Source organism: Phodopus roborovskii, unplaced genomic scaffold (assembly GCF_943737965.1).
Source record: "Phodopus roborovskii unplaced genomic scaffold, PHOROB, whole genome shotgun sequence".
Lineage (NCBI taxonomy): Eukaryota > Metazoa > Chordata > Mammalia > Rodentia > Cricetidae > Phodopus > Phodopus roborovskii.
In genome coordinates this window covers 47,768,810-47,789,462 of record NW_026126407.1, presented here as the reverse complement: position 1 = coordinate 47,789,462, position 20,653 = coordinate 47,768,810, and the positions used below count along the sequence as shown (strand labels likewise).

Here is a 20,653-nt window from a genome sequence, read left to right as displayed (position 1 = left end):
TATCTGCTACAACTCTACAAAGTAATGTTTTCAGAGGTGGGTGTGCCACACCTGTCACTCCACCCTTTGGAGGGTAAGTAGACTCGCTGTGAATTCATGGCCACCATGAGCTACACAGTGAATAAACAAGCCAGCCAAGGCTGCAGAGTAAGACTGTCTCAAACAACACAGCCTAGGTGGGAGTGGTAAAGCGCAACTGTAATTCTAACATCTGGCAGATGGAAACAGAAGAACCAAAAGTGCAAGGTCATCCCTGGCTATATAGCAAGTCTGAGCCCAATCTGGGCTACAGAACTGGTCTCAAAACCTCACCAACATTTAATTCTAGCATTCAGGAAGTAGAAGAGATGGATCTCTGTGAATTCAAGGCCAGACTGCTCTGCATAGCAAGTTTCAGGCCAACCTGAGACAGTGAGATACTGTCTCAAAAAACAATGAAAAGGAAACCAAAGCAGTAACAAAACAGAATCCCAGGAAAATGGACTGAAGCAGCACAAGGGTGGGCAGGGCTGGGTTAACCAGTAGGGTCTACCAAAAGATAGGCCAGGAAATGGCTCCTCACAGAAGGCAGGAGAAGAGAGTGGGCTGGGAAGAGGCAGATTCACTGAGCCCAGTTTGCTGCCTTCTCAGGCAGGAGCCAAGAAGTACCTCCAAGGTTCCCGGTGGAAAGGACACAGGGCACCACGGTTGTTCTAATCAGCACAGGAAAAGCAGGGGGACACGGTAAGTTCAGGAATGAGTCTCATCGGACATACTGGGGCTAGGATTGGGGTGATAAGCCATTCTCAGACTATTGTTTGCTGTCACCAGAGATTAAAAAACATCTACATGCTCCTTTAGTCATTAAACTGAGACCTGGGCACTCAGAAGAGTCATGGTCACCAGCTAGCAAGCCCTCATACAGCGAGAAGCTGACCCTGAAGAGCATACTAGGCCAGAAGATGGAGGCGAGACCTTCCAAATCAAGATACAAGGATACCCACAGCAGAAAGCTCACCACATTAACTGAGGTCCAGCAGATCATACTAACTAGCAGCCATGGAGGAATCATACCACACAGACATCTCTTATTATGTAGAGTCTTCCCACCTACCCATAGCCCCAGTTGCCGTTCCTCTCGGCTCAAAGAGGTTTGTGCAGTCAACTACCAGAATCTGAGCAAACCAGCCAACTCTCCCTTGGTTCACCCCGACAGTACTGAGAGCAGCCTGGGGCAGAGAGTACAAACAAAATACCTCCCTTCCACCTGTGGAGACAGGACTAGGAATACTGGTTAGATGGTAAAAAGCAAACTTCAGAGCCTGACAAGCAGAGACTGGGTAACACTGATCAGCTTAAGTGTTCTGCACCTCTGTGGTTCCAAAGGAAACATGACATTATGCAACATATCTATAATAAGATGGCAGTCATGACAAAGAATTGCCCATTTCCAACAAAACATTCAGAGAGAGAGAGACAGCTGTTACATGTTTCATGTGGCTAGAGGACCCATGTGAAAGGCTGATGGTGACAAATAGCCCAATACTCTGCTGTCTCACTTCACACCACATTCCCAAACACTTCCCATGAGTTTCAGGGTATGGGGGGGGGTGTCTTTGAAGCAAAGTCACACACACTGTAATCCACTATGAAAAACTCACTACATACATCACTATGTAGCTTGCCTCAAGCTCTTGGCAATCATCCTGCCTCAGCCTACCAAATACTCAGATTACAGGCAGTTGCCACCATTCCTGGTTTAATGCCAAGATTTAAAAAAAAAAAAAAAAAAAGTTAAAAAATCAAGATTTAAAAAAAAAAAAAAAAAAACTGATGGATAAAAAAAGAAGTAACTAAAAATAAATAAAGTTATTTTGGACCATTCCACCCCCCACCTCCCTCAAAAAAAAAAAATCATGAAGGGATTTCGGGGGTTCTGACATCCTCTTCTGGCTACCGTGGGTCCCTGAACTCACAGATATATACCTACACTCATACACATAAACACATATAACTGAAAAAAATCTTAAAAGAAAAGAAAATCTAATGACTTGTCATTTATCACTTGGGCCAATAGTCAGCTCAAAGGGCTCAGTCTGGGGACTGGGGACTACATTTATACTGGGTGTTCTCTATCTCATCCCTCACTCCCTAGCAAGGTCCCTGCTCTCAACTCTGCTCATTTACTTGCCTACCCCTCCCCAAGTCCTATCCACTGGGAAAGTCACTGGACCTTCACTATGGCCCTGCTTCCTGGTTCATTCCTCCCATCACAGGCTGGCTCACTGCTGAGCTGGATCGGGGCCTCACCTGGTACTCATGCTTTCCTTCTCTCTCCTGCTCCTCCCTAGAGAGGCTGGCCTGTATGGTAGTCTACGCTTCTGCCTACTGCCTAGACAACTGTGGTGCTTCATCTGTCTGCCTTGTCACCATCCACTGGTCTTACTTTGATGCTGGCTCACATTATCCCTAGGGGCTGGCTCCATAACAGATTTATGGGTGAGAAACACAGGTGACAAAACACAACAACTTCTCTGGAACCATTTGAGGACTCAGTATTTTAGAAAGCCAGTCCTAAGTCACACTGTCAGTAATAATTTGGGGTGGTAACAGACAAGACAGCTGCTAAGAACTGAGGTCCAAGGACATCTTCAGAGCTGATCTCATCTGGTGACTATAGACCCTCTGAGGCAAGACCTGATGTGCAAGGGGGCAGCACAAGCCTGCAGCTAATATACCCCAGCACCACCAACCCCATACCTTATGGCAAGTGATGGAGAAATGAAAAGCTCTTTACTTTCACGTTTGCTTTATTTTTTTTTTTAAGACACAGAGTTTCTCTGTGTAGCCTTGGCTGTCCTGGAACTCTCTCTGTATACCAGGTTGGCCTCTAACTCACAAAGATCCACCTGCCTTCCAAGTGCTGGGATTAAAAGTGCGGGCTACTCAGCTGAAAAGCTCTTTTCATAGTTGCAGAATCTGAGTCAAAAACACAATAGATGGACTAACTGGTGAGTGTAAAATGGCATATCCACTGTGAAGACACTAAAGATACATACCCAGCACATGGCCAAACACCCAGAGCCTAAGCACAGGACACAAGGAAAACATGTATCTACACAAAAGCTTGTACACAGACATTTTGCAAAACCCTACTCAAACATCCCAAAAGTTATATAAGTGAGATGCCTCATCACAATAGCCCACCATTCCACATCAGGAAACAGCCAGGGCACATGCAAACTACAGGTGGATCTAAGAGGCATACCGAGGAAAAGAAATACACACATATACAGGACACATTTTTGTGAAAACTAAAGAATTAATGTACAGAAGCAGAAAACAGCATAGGGCTGATAAAAAGGTGGAAGGGCTGGAGAGATGGCTTAGTGGTTAACAATACTGGCTGCTCTTCCAGAGGACCAGGGTTCAATTTCCAGCTCCCACATGACAGCTCATAACTGTCTATAACTCCAGTTCAAGGGGACTGGCATCCTCACACATACATACATGCAGGCAAAACACCAAATGCACATAAAAATAAAATAAGTCTTAAAAAAAAAAGGTGGGAGGAATTTGGCATGACAGTCTTATCAGAGATTTAAGAATCAAGCTCAGGAAACTGTCACAACTCAAACTGCTACATTTAAGATTTGTACATTTCACAGTAGGTACATTTTTGCTTTAAAACAAAAGCCTCTGAACAAATGCTAAACTTTAGATGATGGTCAGGATGCATTAGTGGGAAGAGCATAATATAATGAGCTGAATGCATGCCACTGAAAAGATGGACTGTAGACAATGGATGGAGGGATGAATGGGGCACACACCACACACACCACACACAGCAAGCTGTTCTCAGTACCGAATGGGTGGGGAATATAATAATTATACCCTTTTTCAGTTTTGTTTTGTTTTTAAATTTTTCCTCATGAAATGTTGGGAAAGGAAAGTAGCTTTCCACACTGTAAATAAGCAGTTGGGAGCCTTTCAATGGCGGAGGGCAGGGTTTCAAGAACACAGGGAAGAGAACATCTTGAATACCAAATGTTTTGGGAGTCCGAGAATAATAGCCTGAGACAGGCCTTATGGCCCACATCTTTAATCCCAGCAGTTGGGAAGCAGAGGCAGGTGGGTCTGTGAGTTCAGATCAGCCCACATAGAGTTACACAGTAGCTAGGGAAGAATGGATAGTTACAGAACACAGAGGAGAAAGGTGAGGTACAGTGAAGGCCAACTGACCTACCTCCATTTCTGATGGCCACAATCCCTTGGTGGAAGTCTTCAAAACTGATCACACCAAGCCCACTGGGGTCCAGGTATTGAGTTAAGTCCTTCACCTGCAATGGGCAAATGAGAATGTGTTACCCACAGCCTCCACAGTTGGCAGGGGACAAAGGGCACTGACCTCTTTCACCATTTACAAAGCAGCTTGCTCACACAGTTCAGCGCTCAAGAGACACTGACACTTCTGAGCAAGGAAGCAGAGGCAGCCACTGCAAGTGCTCCAGCCACAGGCGAGAGACCATCCTGAAGGAATCTGCCAGGAGTTGTGAGTATTCTTAACCTTGGGAAAAACACCCTGGTTCTCAGAAAGACGACAACTGAGCTCCCCTGCTGGGAAAATTAGGAGTTGGACATTTTAGGGACTGTCTAGCATGTTCTTACTCACATGAGCTTTCTGAACAGTAGCAGTGCCTTTGTGGAAAATAACCGAGGCAGACAGACCCTTGACATCATTCTCTCAAAAGGAAGATAACTCACACATGCATGCTACAATGGACACAGCTTTTTGGAAAGAAGACATGATTATATTGTCAAGGATCAGTGGAATCTCATCAAAACACAAAACTTTGGCAAGCAGGATATAGCACTACAGAGGGAATAGTGGAGGGCTACTTAAAACCAATGCCAGCCTGGGCTACACAACAAGCTGGGCTATAAAAAGACCCAAATCAAAGAAGGGGGGGGGGACTGCTTGCTTCAAATACAACATTAATAAAATAAAAAGAAATGGCAAAGACGAAGTAAAAATATTTACAAATCATGTATAAAGGACTTGAATCTAGAATATACAAATGAATCCTAATTGAAAAGGAAAAAGAAAACATAAATAGTGAGACTTCTACAAACAGAGGTGAAAAGATGACTCAGTTGGTGAAGTGCTTGCCATGGAAGCATGAGGACTTGAGTTCCATACCAGCACCCAGCGCCCACATACAAAGTAAGGTGCAATAGTGCGCAGCTGCAATCCCAGTACTGGGGAAGCAGAAACAGGGATCCTGGGGCTCACTGGCCAATCTAGCCAAATTGGTGAGCTCCAGGTTCAGTGAAAGACCCTGTCTCAGAAACTTGATGTGGTAGAGCCAGGAAGATGGCTCCACAGGCACAAATACTAAGCAGGCATGAGGACGTGGATTTAAATCCCAAGCATCCATGTAAAAAGTTGGGACATGACTGCACACACCTGTAACCCCAGTGCTTTGGAAGAGCAGAGACAGGAGTATCACTGGGGTCTGTTGGCACCAGACTAACTCCAGATTCAGGGACAGGCTCTGCCTCAAGGGTCTAGGTGAAGAGTCATAGGCAGGACATTGAACACCCAAAGTCCTTCTCTGGCCTCCACATTCATATATGTGCATACACAACAACATACACACAGGCATCAGATACACATCAGAGAGAGAGAGAGTGAGAGAGAGAGAGAAAGAGAGAGTTGGGGAGGGAATAAGGAAGAGAGTGATTAAGGAAGGTACCCAACAACAACCTCTGGCCTCCATACACATATGTAACCACATATACACATGCACATACAAACACCTACACACACAAAAAAAATTAGCAACACATAATCTAGGTGTGGAAACACACACCTATAGTCCCAGTTGAGGGAAGTTGAGGCAGAATAACTACTTGAGTCCAGGAGATCTAAGTTGGGCTAGACAACACAATGAAACCTGTCTTAAAAATACATACACAACTGTACATGCACACACATACAAATGGCTGATAAGCACATAAAAAGACATTTAACATTCTTAGTCATGCAGAGGATGAGAATTAAAAATGCAAGATGTTGCCCTCTAGAATGAGTGCAATTGGAAGATCTGCAAAATGATGAAGAGTCTAACAACTGGGAGGCATTTGCTGGGATGTAAAAGTATAAAAACTACACTATGCCAACAGCTGCACCTGTCTTACTGACTGCACATAGAACGTTGGCAATTTCATGGTATACAAATGCTATTCCAAAGCTCTTAGAAATAATAAAGGATCTAAAAAAGCATCAAAAGAAAAAGACAAATATGCCAGCAAGAAGGCTCAATAGGTAAAAACGTTTGTAACCAAGCCTGATAGCCTGAGTTTAAGCTCCACGGTGCAAAAGCAGAATCAACTCCCTCAAGTTGTTCTGACCTCCACATACATGCCATGGCACACACAAGCCTGCACACACACATATGGAAACACATGCAGACACAATATACAACAACATTTTTTTTATTATTTTAAGATAAATCTTGAAGTGAGGCAAACAAGATCCAACAGAAGTCCCAGAGAAGAAAATTAAAGCAAAGAAACAGAACAAAAACTAAAAATACTCAAGGAAAACTCCCTAAGATTAAAAAACAAACAAACAAACAAACAAACAAACAAAAAAGCCCACAACACTTGGATGGCAGATCCCTGAATTCAAAGCCAGCCTGGTCTACATAGCAAGTTCCAGAACAGCCAGGGATACACAGAGAAACCCTGTCTCAAAAAACAAAAGACAATTAGGGCTGGAGAGATGAATCAGTGTTTACAAGAGCATACTGCTCTTGTAGGAGATGTAAATTTGTCCCATGTAACACTAGCTCCAGGGGATCTGTTGCCTGCTAGCCTCTGCCAGCACCTACACTCACATGCATTTAACCACACTGACACACACACAAATATGTGTAATTAAAAATTAAGACTGAAGGGCTGGAGAAATGGCACAATAGTTAAGAGTGCTCCTTGCTCCAAGAAGCTGAGCTTAATTCCCAGCACCCATATCAAGTAGATCACAGCCACCAGTAACTCCATCTCTAAGGGATCTGATGCCTTCTGTCCTCTGAGGGGCATCCACCCACATACATATGGCTATACATACAAATACATAATCTTTATTTTATTTTTCGAGACAGGGTTTCTCTAAGTAGCCCTGGCTGTCCTGGAACTCGTTCTATAGATCAGGCTGGCCTTGAACTCTCAAAGATCCCTCTGCCCAGTCAAATACATAATCTTAAAAATAAGATCTTTTTAAATTAATTATGTGTTGAAAGTACAATCCTAGGTACTTAAAGACATCAAAGACCTACTTCAAGACTTTTTAGTCTGTGAAATTTTTGGACTTCAAAAGAAAAAAAAATCATTTAAACATTACATAAAAATCAAGTGACTCCCTAAGGGAGAAAGCTGGATTACCACTAAGCTTTTGGAGAGCAGTGTCAAGTAACAGGCATTTATTTCTAAGTGCTTCTAAAAGCTGGAATCCTTTAAGAAAGAATTAAAAGATGGTACAGGCATGGTGGCGCACAGAGGCAGGTGGATTTCTGTGTGATTTTGAGGTTAGCCTGGTCTATAGAACAAGTTCCAGGACTGTCAAGGCTACACAGAGAAAATCTGTCTCAAAAAAAAACAAACAAGCAAATAAATAAAAGTCTAGGAGTATGGCTTAGTGGTAGAGTACTTGACCAGCATGTTCAAGGCCCCTGAGTTCAATCCCCAGTATCATAAAAACAAAACAAAATAATTAAAAAAAAATCAAGGAACTAGAAAGATGGCTCAGAAAGTTAAGAGCACTGGTTGCTTGTTCTTCCAGAGGTCCTGAGTTCAATTTCCAGCAACCATATATGATGGCTCACAACCATCTGTAATGCGATCTGGTGCCCTCTCTGGCCTGCAGGGATGCATGCAGACAGAATACTGTATACATAATAAATAAATAAATACTTTTTTAAAAGAGGAAAAAAATAAAAAGTAAAACCAACTGTGGGCATGGGGAGAGAAAGACTGAAATCCCAGCACTTGGAGGACTAGGAGTTCAAAGTTGCCCTCAGCTATAGAGCAAGTTCAAGGCCAGTCTGGGTTATATGACTGTTTGAAAAGAAGAAAATGGAAAGGAAAGGAAGGGAAGGGACTGTGGCTAACTTTTTGCAGCTGTGGTCATGGTTTGGAATTCATTCAAAGGCACTGTGTGAGAGAAAGCTACTGGAACATTAGGAGAACTGGAAGAAAACGCCCCAGAGTGGTGTTTCTGAAAGAGGCAAGATCGACAGTGTGATGCTGAAAAGTGCCAGCTGAGTGTGGCGCTCTGCCACAGAGCAGCTATCTAAGACTGCTGCAGCACATCTATAGGACTCGGGAGTCTGTGAAGACGCTTCCTTCCAGAACCTTCCAAAACAAGAGTTCAGACAAGAATGACAACTGCAACAAACACATCAGGTATGCTTCAGTCTCAGGTCATAATTACGGAAAAAGACAAGCCAATCCGTTCACTGTGAAAACCAGTTAAACAAAAGGCGGCGGCAGCCCGGCTGCCCTGAGCACACAGTACAACACCAAGCAGCAGGTGGCGCTATCCTAATTACTGACACCAGTACCAGAGTCCTAATAGCACCACTTCCAATTCCTCAACAGGTAGTCCAAGACTAGGGCTCAGAACCAGACATTACAGCCAAGCAATAGAATGCAAATTCAGCCCATGAGAGACAGAAAATCAACTGATTTCAAGAAGACAGACGCATGGTACTTTAATGGATAAGGACCCAAACAGTTCAAAACCACAGAGATGACCAGGCAAGCTGGTTCAATAGGAAACGGCAGGGGGGCTAGACATGCAAGCACGAGAACCTGAATTGGATCTCTCCCACACTCAGATTTTAAAACTGCAGAGCACAACAGCATGCACCTATAATTCCAGCATGAGAATCAGAGACCAGAGGAACCCTGGGGATTGCAGGCCAGTCCAGCTGCATCAGCAAGCTCTAAGTTCAGAGAGACTGGGGGGTGGGGGTGGGGGGTGGAGTGCGATTGAAAGAGACACCCAAAGCTAACCTGGGACCTCCACTCAAGCACAAACCTAAAGGTGGCAGAAACCTAAGTTCTCACTGAATATGGATGACATGGACCTGCTGTTAATTTCACAGATTTGGCAATATTTTAGAGTACTGGTTTCTACATATACTTGCTGATATATCTGGAGATACTTCAAAATGCTGGAGCTGCGATTGTGCCTTAATTGGTAGAGTGCTTGTCTAGCATTCTGCAAGCCTGGGTTTCATGCCCAGCCAGGAGTGGTAGGACATACCTTTAAAGGCAGCACTTGGGAAGTGGAGGCAGGAGGATCAGGAGGAATACAAGGTCATCCAGGGCTACATAGTGAGTTGAGGCCAGTCTGGGATATATGAGACCTTGAATCTCAAAGTTAAACAAATATAGATTATATTTATAAACATATTTTATATTCAATGTCTATATTTAATACATTAGATATTATTTATCAATACTAATATTAACTTAATAATAATTAGAACAGATATATATTATATTAAATAAATATGTAGCATTAAATATTAAATTACATATATGTGGGACGAGTACAGACAAAACTGAATTTACATGACTAGGTTACGAAAGCAGGAGCGGGGGGGGCCACTGCTCTCCCCACTTTATCTGGGTATGTATTCTTCCATAAAGAAATGCTTAAAAATGCAGGAAGGGGACAAGATGGAGGGTAGAACCCTGACTAAAGAAACACTAGTGGAGGAAGGACAATAAAGGAAGCCTCTAGGATGGTAGATAGTTGTGGTTTGAATAAGAATGCCCCCCTTCTCATATAGGTGTGACCTTGTTGGAGGGGATGTGTCACTGGGATGGGCTTTGAGGTTTCAGAAGCCCATTTCAGACCCAGTCAGTCAGTCTCTCTCTCCCTCTCCCTACTCTCAGCTACTTCTCTAGCACCTGCCTGCATGCTGCCATGCTCCCCACCATGATAATGGACTAAACCTCTAAAACTGTAAGCAAGTTCCCAATTAAAAGCTTTCTTGTATAAGAGTCATGGTGTCTCTTCACAGCAATATAACAGTGACCAACACTAACATATGAATTAGGGATGAATAAGTGTGTTTTAACCCTGTAGCTGCACTGGTTCTGGCTGAAGCCATCCCCATCAATCCAAAGCCTAGACAGTGACAGTGCCTCCTCTGTGAGGTGGCTGACACACAAGGCAAAGCAGTGAGCCACCAGCATATCTCACAGAAGCCCTGCCCAAGAGAGTAGCAGGGAAACTAGATTCTATTGCCAACCAGGGCAAGGAGAGGACACTACACAGACTGTTAGGGAGGTGGGGCAAGGCCTGGGAGGATAGGGTAATGACACCACACGTGGCACTTCCAACAAACACCAAGCATCATCTTTGCTCCTCCTCATACCTCTCCCTCAAGGCTGCATCTAGGGGACCTTAGGTGAGCCAAATAAGAACAGGAGTGTCAGCTGGGTGGTGGTGTTGGTGGCTCGCACCTTTAATCCCAGTACTCAGGAGGCAGAGGCAGGCGGATCTCTGAGTTGGAGGCTAGCCTGGTCTACAGAGTGAGTTCCAGGACAGTCAGGGCTACACAGAGAAATCTGTCTCAAAAAAAGCCAACCAACCAAACAAAAAGAACAGGAATGTCAAGTCACTAGACAGCTGAAAACAGGAGAGCAAGAACAGAGTTTACCTGCCCCATAGGGACACAAGATGCAGGAGCAGGACAACAAAGCCAGCACCAAGGATAGTCAGAGCTCACAACCAATGGCAGTGCTACAAATGCAAGGACTGATGGTCTAAGTGCAGATGGGAGGGTGCCCAGTAGGGAGACAGTGGCAGAACTCGGAAGGGCAGGCATGTGGGAAAAGAAGAAAAAGAAGGCAGACAGTAGCAAAGACACAACTACCTCTGAGGACTCCAGCAGGACACAGAGTATTCAATAGTCCATCACATGCCCCAGACCCAAAAGGCAGGACACTATTTCAAGAATCTAGACTTGCAGGCACCAGAGAAGAGACCCTAAACAAATCAGGCCAGCCACCATATCACATGCAAATTCAAGTCAGACTCAAAATAGAGTGACTAACCCCAACAGTGCAAGGCTCGTAAGCCAGAGACCAAGTTACCTCCACAATGGTACCCATGGGGCTCAGTGTTGATATTGAGCTTCATGGTCTATTTACCAACTGAGTTAAAAACAAAACAAAAACAAAAACAAAAAACAATCTTTAAAGTATATATATGGCTATTTGGCCTGAAATTTACAGACTGTCATAAGCTACGATGTGAGCCTGGGAACTGAACCTGGGTCTCCTGGAAGAGCAGGCAGTATTCTTAACTGCTGAGCCATCTCTCTAGTCCCAAAAGCTGATTTCTTGGATACAAATATCTCCCTTCTTACTTCAAGACTTCCTAAGCACAGAAGTCTGCAGAACCCTGCTGTTTCCTGAAGGGCTATCCAATCCAGAACCACACTGGCCACTCTGTCCTTGAAAAATCCAAGAATATCAAAGCAAAGCTACTAACAGAACACCAAGTACTCTAGTGTTCATTCTGAAGCCCTAGCCAAACACTTTTAAGGAAATCATTAACTAGGAGCTTTGGGTAACCATAAAGTCCCAAGATGAGGAAAGGTTTCACATTCTGCATTAGACCTCCTCAAAGGTCCACCACAGTACGTGGTGCCACTGGAGACTATGTTGGTGTCTGTGGTCCATGTTGCTGCCCCAGGTCACAAGGAAGCCTAAGTTCCTTGTAGACATATACAGTCTGCCACTACCTGATGCCCTGGTGACGTCCTCAAGCTTTGTTGCCTCAGGGTGCCTTCTGGATGTGAGAGGCATGTATAGTCACTGGAGGTCATGTTGAGGCCCATGGGTCAAGCAGCCACTGAGGTTCAAGAGTGGATGCAGCCAGGGGCCATGTTGAAGTCTGTAGCCAGTATTACCACCAAAGGCCATGTGGATATATGTGATCTGGGCTGCTTACTAAAGCAAAGGTGATGTCCCTGGGCTGTCCTGAGTTGGCCCTGCCCCTCAGGAGACTGGCCCCTCCTCTAGTAGGCCAGAACCAGCTGTGGTTTGGGTGCAGGAAAACTGGCACTGGATCAGCCTTGGTACAGGAGAGCTGGCCCCTTCCCTCAACAGCATGGACATGGAGCAGGCTTGAGGGAGTGCTGGCCCCTCAGAGACCTAGGAGCAGGAAGGCTAGCCAGCCCCTCACCAGCCACTACATAGCTTCACAGATGATGGCATCTGGTGGGGGAACAGGTGTAGAAAGACATACTTTTCCTTGAGGGTTTTTGTTTGGTTTTCCTTTTTTTTTTTCTTTTTCCATTTTTTTTTTTTTTTTTTTTTTTTTTTTGAGAGGAGGGGAGGTCATAGGTACTACAGTACATGATGTGAGACTCTCAAAAAATAATCAATACAAAAGAAGGAAAAAAAATAAAACGCAGCACCCCAAACAAGATAATCACAGACTCTGTAAGACAGAAAGCCACTGTTCCAAAAAGGAAAATAACAGAACTTATACCATTTCTACTACAGAGGCTACATACAACTCACTAATCTGAAAATAAACGGACAACAAATACACTAGCCAGTTTTCTGGATGCTAGAGCTCTCTAAGGAAAACTCACTGCAGCCAGGCAGTGGTGACACATGCATTTAATCTCAGCACTTGGGAGGCAGAGGCTGGTGGATCTCAGTGAGTTTGAGGCCAGCCTGGTCTACAAATACAAAGTGAATTCCAGGACAGGCAGGACTGTTACACAGAGAAACCCTGTATGAAAGAAAGAAAGAAACAAAGAAAGGAAGAAAGAAAGAAAGAAAGAAAGAAAGGAAGGAAGGAAGGAAGGAAGGAAGGAAGGAAGGAAGGAAGAAAGAAAAGAAGAAAGAAGGAAGATCAGGAAGTTCAAGGCCATCCTTGGCTAAAAAGTGAATCTAAACACACACACACACACACACACACACACACACACACACACACACCAAAGCCTGCAGCCAGCCCATCTCATTACACCCACCATTCCTTCTAACAAGCTGCCAAAGTAGCACAGCATGCACACAGCAGACCTCTGCTGTTCACCACAGGCACCTTGTGCTGCGCCAACCTGGTATCCACCAAGGGCCAGAAGGCACTAGCACACCTAAGACCTCCTGATCACATCAGATCTCATATCTGTTGGTTACTTTAAGGTCACTGCTCCCCTGGTGTAGTTTATTGATAGTTTGTCTGCCGGGTAAAAACTCAGTTCCAAAGTAACACTCCTCAAGCGGCATGAAAGCCTTTTGTTGAGTTCAGACAAGCTGCAGGAAAGAGGTGAGAGGGCCAGTCCAGCTTCCCTCCTTGGGAACTGCTCCTACCTGAAGAGGCCGATAACAACAGAGCCCTGCTGCTTCTCGGTTTTACGCCAATTCTCACCAGCTATTAAACAACCTACCCAGCATTTCTGTCCAGTACACTCTGCCACCAAGGGGCTGAAAGGATAGGCGCATAGGTGTAAAAATGTTATCTTTTATGATGCTTTGAGTGAGGATGTCCCCCACAGACTTGGATGCTTGGATACCTGGTGACCAGCTATTGGTGGATAGATTTTAGGAGGTAGGGTCTTGCTGGAGAACGTAGGTCATGTGGACAGACTTTGATGTTTTAAAGCCTCACATCACCCCAGTACTTTCTGCTTTGTGCATTCAGTAAAAGATAGTAGCTGTCGGCTTCCTATTCCTGCTGTCAGGCTGTCACTCTGCCATCAAACCCTCTGCAATCGTAAGCCCAAATAAACACTCGCTTCTCTAAGATGCCCTGGTCATGCTATTTTCAGCAGCAACAGAAAAGTAACTAATTCATTCATCTCTTAAACATTAAACAAGGGAAAAGGAGATGGAGCAAGGACAGACTTACTACTTCCATGAATTTTGGAGCCATGAGTACAAAAAAAAAAAGCCTTTCAGACTTGGTTAGTATTCTGAGATGTTATCATACTATACAGCCCAGGCTTCCCTGGAATTCAGAATCCTCCTTGTCAGCCTTCCTTCAGATGCTGGGGCTGTGGGGTTTTTTTGTTTGTTTGTTTTTGTTTTTGTTTTTTTTTTTTATTTTACATGTCGATCCCAGTTCCCTCTCCCTCCCTCCCTCTTAACCTCTCTCCCCCCTCACATGCACCCTGACCATCCTCCCCCCATCCCCCCACCCCAATTCCACATGTAGTGCAATGTCATCCTGATAGGGTCATGAAAATCTGTCAGGTCATTTGAAATAGGAACTAGGACTTCTCTCCTGTCTCTAGGTTAAGGGAGTGTCCCTCCATGGGAGATGTGTCCACAAGGTTCTTTTGTACACCAGGAATACATCCTGGTTCCACTGTCTGAGGTCCCTTAGACTGCTCAGTCCTTCTAGCTGAGACCCATATTCAGGGGGTCTGAGTCAGTCCCATGCTGGATTCCCAGCTATCAGTCTGGGGGCCCGTTAGCTCCTTATTCAGGTCAGCTGTCTCTATGTGTTTCTGCAACCTGGTCTTGTCCTCTCTCTCTGCATCTGGATTCTAGTTTAGTTATGGGTGGTTTGCTTCTGTTTCCAACAGGTACTAGATGAGGGCTCCATGATGGTGGATAAGTTAGTTGTCGATCTCATTATCAGGGCATTTATGGTAGCCTTTCCACAGTTGCACAAATTGTTAGTTGGAGTCAGTCATGTAGGTCTCTAGACCTTTCTTTAGGTTCAGTTTTCTCTTCAAACCAATAATGGCTCCCTCTTTTATATTCTCTCTCTCTCTCTCTCTCTCTCTCTCTCTCTCTCTCTCTCTCTCTCTCTCTCTGTCTTCTATTCCTACCCTGACTCAATCCTCAATCTTCCTAGTTGCATGTGCTTTCCTCTCCTCCCCTTCTCTTTCTCCTAGTTCTCTCTCCATTCACTGCCCCCCTCTCCTCCCCTGTGCTCTGGGAAGGGAACTTGTCCCTTCCCGCTTCTGTGAGGGATTGTATATGAATCTCTTAGAATACACCTTGTATCCTAGTTCCTCTGGTGGTGTGAATTATAGGCTGGTGATCCTTTGCTCTAAAATCTGTATATGAGTGAGTACATACCATGTTCCTCTTTTTGTGACGGGGTTACCTCATTCAGGATGGTTTCTTCAAGTTCCATCTACTTTCATGCGAATTTTCATTATGGAATAGTACTATTCCATTGTGTAGATGTGCCACATCTTCTTTATCCATTCTTCAGTTAAGGGGCATTTAGGTTGCTTCCAGGTTCTTGCTATTACAAATAACGCTACTGTGAACATAGTTGAGCACATGTCTTTGTTGCATGGATGTGGATCATTTGGGTATATGCCTAAGAGGGGGATTGCCAGGTCCTGTGGTAAACTAATTCCCATTTTTTTTTTTTTTTTTTTTTTTTTTTTTTTTGAGGAACCGCCATACTGATCTCCAAAATGGCCGTACGAGTTTGCACTCCCACCAGCAGTGGAGGAGTGTTCCCCTTTCTCCACATCCTTTCCAGCATAAGTTGTCATTGGTGGTTCTAATTTCAGTCATTCTGGCAGGAGTAAGATGGTATCTCAAAGTTGTTTTGATTTGCATTTCCCTGATAGCTAAGGATGTTAGGCACTTTTTTAAGTGTCTTTAGCCTTTTTGATTTCCTCTATTGAGAATTCTTTCTTCAGTTCTGTACCCCATTTTTTAATAGGGTTATTTGGTGTTTTGTTGGCCAGTTTCTTGAGTTCTTTGTATATTTTGGAGATCAACCCTTTGTCAGTTGTAGGATTGGTAAAAATATTTTCCTAGTCTATGGGCTGCCATTTGGCCTTGCCCACTGTGTCCTTTGCCTTACAGAAGCTTCTAAGTTTGAGGAGGTCCCATTTATTAATTGTTGATCTCAGTGTCTGTGCTACTGGAGTTATGTTCAGGAAGCGGTCTCCTATACCAATTTGTTCAAGGGTACCTCCTACTTTCTCTTCTAAGAGGGTCAATGTGGCTGGATTGATGTTGAGGTCTTTAATCCATTTGGACTTGAGTTTTGTGCATGGCGACAGACATGGGTCTATCTGCAGTCTTGTACACACCATCATCCAATTGTGCCATCACCATTTGTTGAAGACGCTTTCTTCCCCCCATTGTATTCTTTTAGCTGTTTTGTCGAAAATCAGGTGTTCATAGATGTGTGGGTTAATATCAGGAATTTTGATTAGATTCCATTACTCTACCTGTCTATCTTTGTGCCAATGCCAGGCTGTTTTCGGAACTATAGCTCTGTAGTAGAGTTTAAAGTCAGGGATGGTGATGCCTCCTGAAGTTCTTTTATTGTACAGGGTTGTTTTGGCTATCCTGGGTCTTTTGTTTTACCATATAGTTGATTATTATCCTTTCAAGGTCATTGAAGAATTGTGTGGGTTTTGAGGTCTACTTAGTATTTTTCAAAAAACACTTGTCTCTTGGCTGAGCAGAGTGATATGTCTGTCATCCTGGTACTAAGGCGACTAAGCTAGTAAGTGTCTTAGTTAGGTTTCTACTGCTGTGATGAACTCCATGACCAAAACCAACTTGGTTTGAAGGCTCAATTCCATCATCCAGGGAATTCAGGGAAGGAACTGAAGCAGAGGGCATGGAGGAGTGCTGCTCACTAGTTTACTCTCCACCGCTTGCTCAGTCTGCTTTCCTACAGTACCCAGGAAAATATGTTACAGACTTGCCTACAGACCAATCTTATGGAAGCATTTCCTCAACTGGGAGGCCCTCTTCCCAATTGACTGCAATTTGTGTCAAGCTGACATAAAACTAGCCAGCACATGAAGACTCACTCAAATTCCAAGGCTACATACAGAGCAGATCTATGCAGTGGTACCACAAGATCTCTGAGTTCAAGACCAGCCTGGTCTACAGAGAGAATTCCAGGGCTACACAGAGAAACTCTGTCTTGAAACAACCAAAACAAACAGAAATCTTAATTAGGCACCAGCCTGGTGGCTCAGCAGGTAGGGTGCTTGACTCCAAACAGGACAGGCACAGTTCAGTCCCTAAACCCCACACAGTGGAAGGACAAACTCCTAGAAAGTATCCTCTTACCTCTACACACATGTGCATCAACATGCACAATAAATAAAATGAATTGTAATAAAAATGGCAGGCTCTGTAAACACAAAACAAAGACAACTAACCAAACTGGTTACCAAGTGTTACTAGGGAAAATGACATCATTAGAGCAAATCTACTTTCTTGGCAACTTAAAGGCAATACGTGCTTATTCCTAAACTTAAACTTGAAAGTGAGACAGGTATGTTAAATGCCAGAAGGTTTCCAACACTTGAATGTGCTCATTTGCAGCTCAGCTTCTCTCAGTACAAAAATAGCTCCCTGGATCACTGGGCAGGGACACACCATGCCAACTGCCTTGAGGATGAACTTACCAGGCTTTGTAAGGGTAAAACACTGTCTTACATGGAAAAACGCCACTCCAAGAGCCTGAAAAGAGGCTAATCATATTGGAGAACCCATCTACACCCAGGTGAAGGGTCCCCAGCTGTCCCTGTCCTTCAGCAGAACTAGCTACAAAGCAATCACTACTTGCCCTAAAATAGCAAATGGGGTTTCTCTTACCAACAAGACTTGAAATGCAGCTAAAGGTATCATCTAACACCTCCTTTAAGTCTTCACTTTTAAAATTACATCTTGTGAGTACACATATATGCCACAGCACCACGTGAATGCTAGAGACTTAGAAATCGGTTACCTCCTTCCACTATCTGGGTTCTGGAGATCAAACTCTGTCAGGCCTAGCAGCAAGCGCCATTACCACTGAGCTACTGTGCCACCCCACCTTCTGTTCTCCCTCTGTAGGATCCATGCCCCTCTGGCCTTTAATGACACTTTCACTCACATAGCATAGCATAGACCCATGGACAGACAGACAAACACATGGATGGATGGATGGATGGATGGATGGATGGATGGATGGATGGATGGATGGACAGACAAATGATTAAATAGAAAGACAGAAATAAAGATATATATCTATATTTTTTAGGGACTGGATAGAGGCTCAGTTGTTAAAAATAACCTGCTGCTCTTCCAGAGGATCTGGGTTTGCAGTGCCTACATGGCAATTCCCAACTGTCTGTAACTCCAGTTCCATGGGATCCAATATATGCACACAATTCACATAATACATGCAAGCAAAACTCAGAAATAAGATAAAATTGTTAAAAAAAAATAATAAGTCAGGTGGTGGTAACGAACACCTTTAATCCCAGCACTTGGGAGGCAGAGGCAGGCAGATCTCTGAGTTTGAGACCAGCCTGGACTACAGAGCAAATTCAGAACAGCTAGAGCTGTTACACAGAGAAACCATGTCTCTAAAACCCAATAAATAAATAATAAAATAGAAAATAGCCAGGCATTGGTGGTATACACCTTTAATCCCTGCACTCGAGAAGCAGGGGCAGACAGATCTCTATGAGTTTGAGGCCAGCCTGGTCTACAGAATGAATTCCAGGTCATCAAGGGATATACAGAGAAACCCTGTCATGAAAAGAGAAGAGAAGAGAAAGCATTAGTTACTCTTCCAGAGAACCTGGATTCAATTCCCAGGATCCAAAGTACTCTCATGGTAGTTCACAACCATCTGTAACACCAGTGGATTCAACACCCTCTTCCGGCCTCCACAGACACCAAGCATACACTTGATACACAGACATGCAGGTAAAACACAAATAATAATAATATTATATCTTAGCCAGGCATTGGTGGCTCATGCCTTTAATTCCAGCACTTGGGAAGCAGAGACAGGCAGATCTCTATGAGTTCGAAGCCAGCATGGTCTAAAGGGCTAGTTCCAGGACAGACTCCAAAGCAATACAGAGAAACCCTATCTAGAAAAACCATATAATAATAATAATAATAATAATAATAATAATAATAATAATAATGTCTTTTAAAAGGAAGAGAAAGGCACCAGAGCCAGAGAAAGTGGCTCTCAGCACTCAGGAAGCAGAGACTAAAGATCAGGAGCACAGGCTACATGTGAGTATGGGCTACATGAGATCCTCTCTCAAACAAAACAAAATACAAAAAAAGAACTAAGGCACCAAGAACATCCAGGCACCAGGTAGCTAGTTAATTTCCTCAGCAGTCAATGAGCTATAAAGATAGAGTGACTACTTCATAAAGGGCTTTTCATTCCAAGAACAGAAAATATAAAGGATCCCCAGACCTTAGCACAACTGACTCCATGATGGAAGTGCCAACCAGGCCGTAAAACTCATCGTGTAGCACCACCTGCCAAAATGAAAACAAAGACCTAATCCACCAAAGTCCATAGCTCTGGGAAAGTCTCTAAATGCACTAACCTTGCTTTCTGGCTCCTGTAAGTCTGGTTCTGGCTAGCTGTTCTTGTTAACTGAAGTATGTCACCTCAGAGTGTTTTTCGTTCTGAAAAGCTTATTCTGAGAAATGTTAGGGGCTACAATGGGATCACAAATACCCAGTGTGGTCACTTGGTGGCTAATAAAGAATTTCTATTAGCTTAAACCCATGTCAGAGCAGTCTTCTCTGGTAGATACGTCACAACAGAAAACCTCAGCCTTTCTCTTTAGACTCTAGTATAAAGTGGATCAACTTGAACTAGGATGACATTAACTCAGTAAACAAGAGAAGAATAAGGGATCAGAATGTGGGTGGAGAAAGGGGTTCTCTGGGGAAAGCCCAACAAAGAAAGATCATGACTGTTCTCTTGTGTAGGAAGGCCACCTGAAGGAACAGCAGGGGAAATCTGAGCCACTGCCCAGAGGCCACTCATAGACATGATCAGAGTTTTTAGGGTCAAAGTCTCAGCTGGGTCAGCCACAATCTGGGCTCAAATACTTTGCCCTCATGTCCCAATGAAAGAGACTAGTAATGGTGAAAAGTGGAGATTTATTTAATATGGGCACACTGGGAGGAAGAATAAAAGCATTCAGTGACTCCATCTGCAGGGGATTAACATGAAATTTAGGCTTAAATAGAGGCCAGGAGGTAGGAATAACTAAGCAGTTAGTCAAATCTCCATCTATCTTTGGCCCATCATTGTCTTTGCTCAGATCCTCCAAGGTGGTCTAGTCCTGATAAACTGTTAATCTCTAGATGGGAAACCCTGATCACTTCTGCTCAAGGGTACATACAGTTGTCCTCATGAAGGTGTATCATTTGTTTCTTATAGACAACAGCCCTCATTGGGGGATAGGAGATCTAAGATTCTGTTCTTCCTGAAATCCATGCTGACTACAAGTTTAGAACAATGACTTGTTTACTGCGCCTTCAAGTCAAAGGAGGATGAATAGGTTAGACAGACACTCCTTAAATGATTAACATGCCTAAGGTGCAGAAGTGATCAGGTGACCCACAGTAAAGGAAAGACAAAACGAAGGCAGAGATTCAGGCATTCTAAGCACAAACACAAAATACCTTCGGCAGATCTCATCTCTGCCTGAGGACAGTCTAGCAAATGCTGTCACCTGGAAAACCCAGTGACACAGAAGAGAAGTTCTCATGGCTCCCTGACTGTCATGGCATGCTACCTCCCACTGAAGAAGCCCACAGAGGCACCCAGATACCTGAGTCCTAAGGCCTGGAGGAAGGGAAACAAGAAGCAGAC

General features: G+C 43.9%; 1 protein-coding gene across 1 annotated transcript in view; it reads right to left on the bottom strand.

Moving 5' to 3' along the window:
* Rab11fip3 (RAB11 family interacting protein 3) overlaps window positions 1-20,653 on the bottom strand; it is a 75,938-nt gene that overhangs the window by 39,034 nt on the left and 16,251 nt on the right. The window contains exon 2 of the mRNA XM_051181053.1: window positions 4,226-4,319. Within this exon, the coding sequence (XP_051037010.1) occupies window positions 4,226-4,319 (94 nt within the window). The remainder of the gene's footprint in view (window positions 1-4,225; window positions 4,320-20,653) is intronic.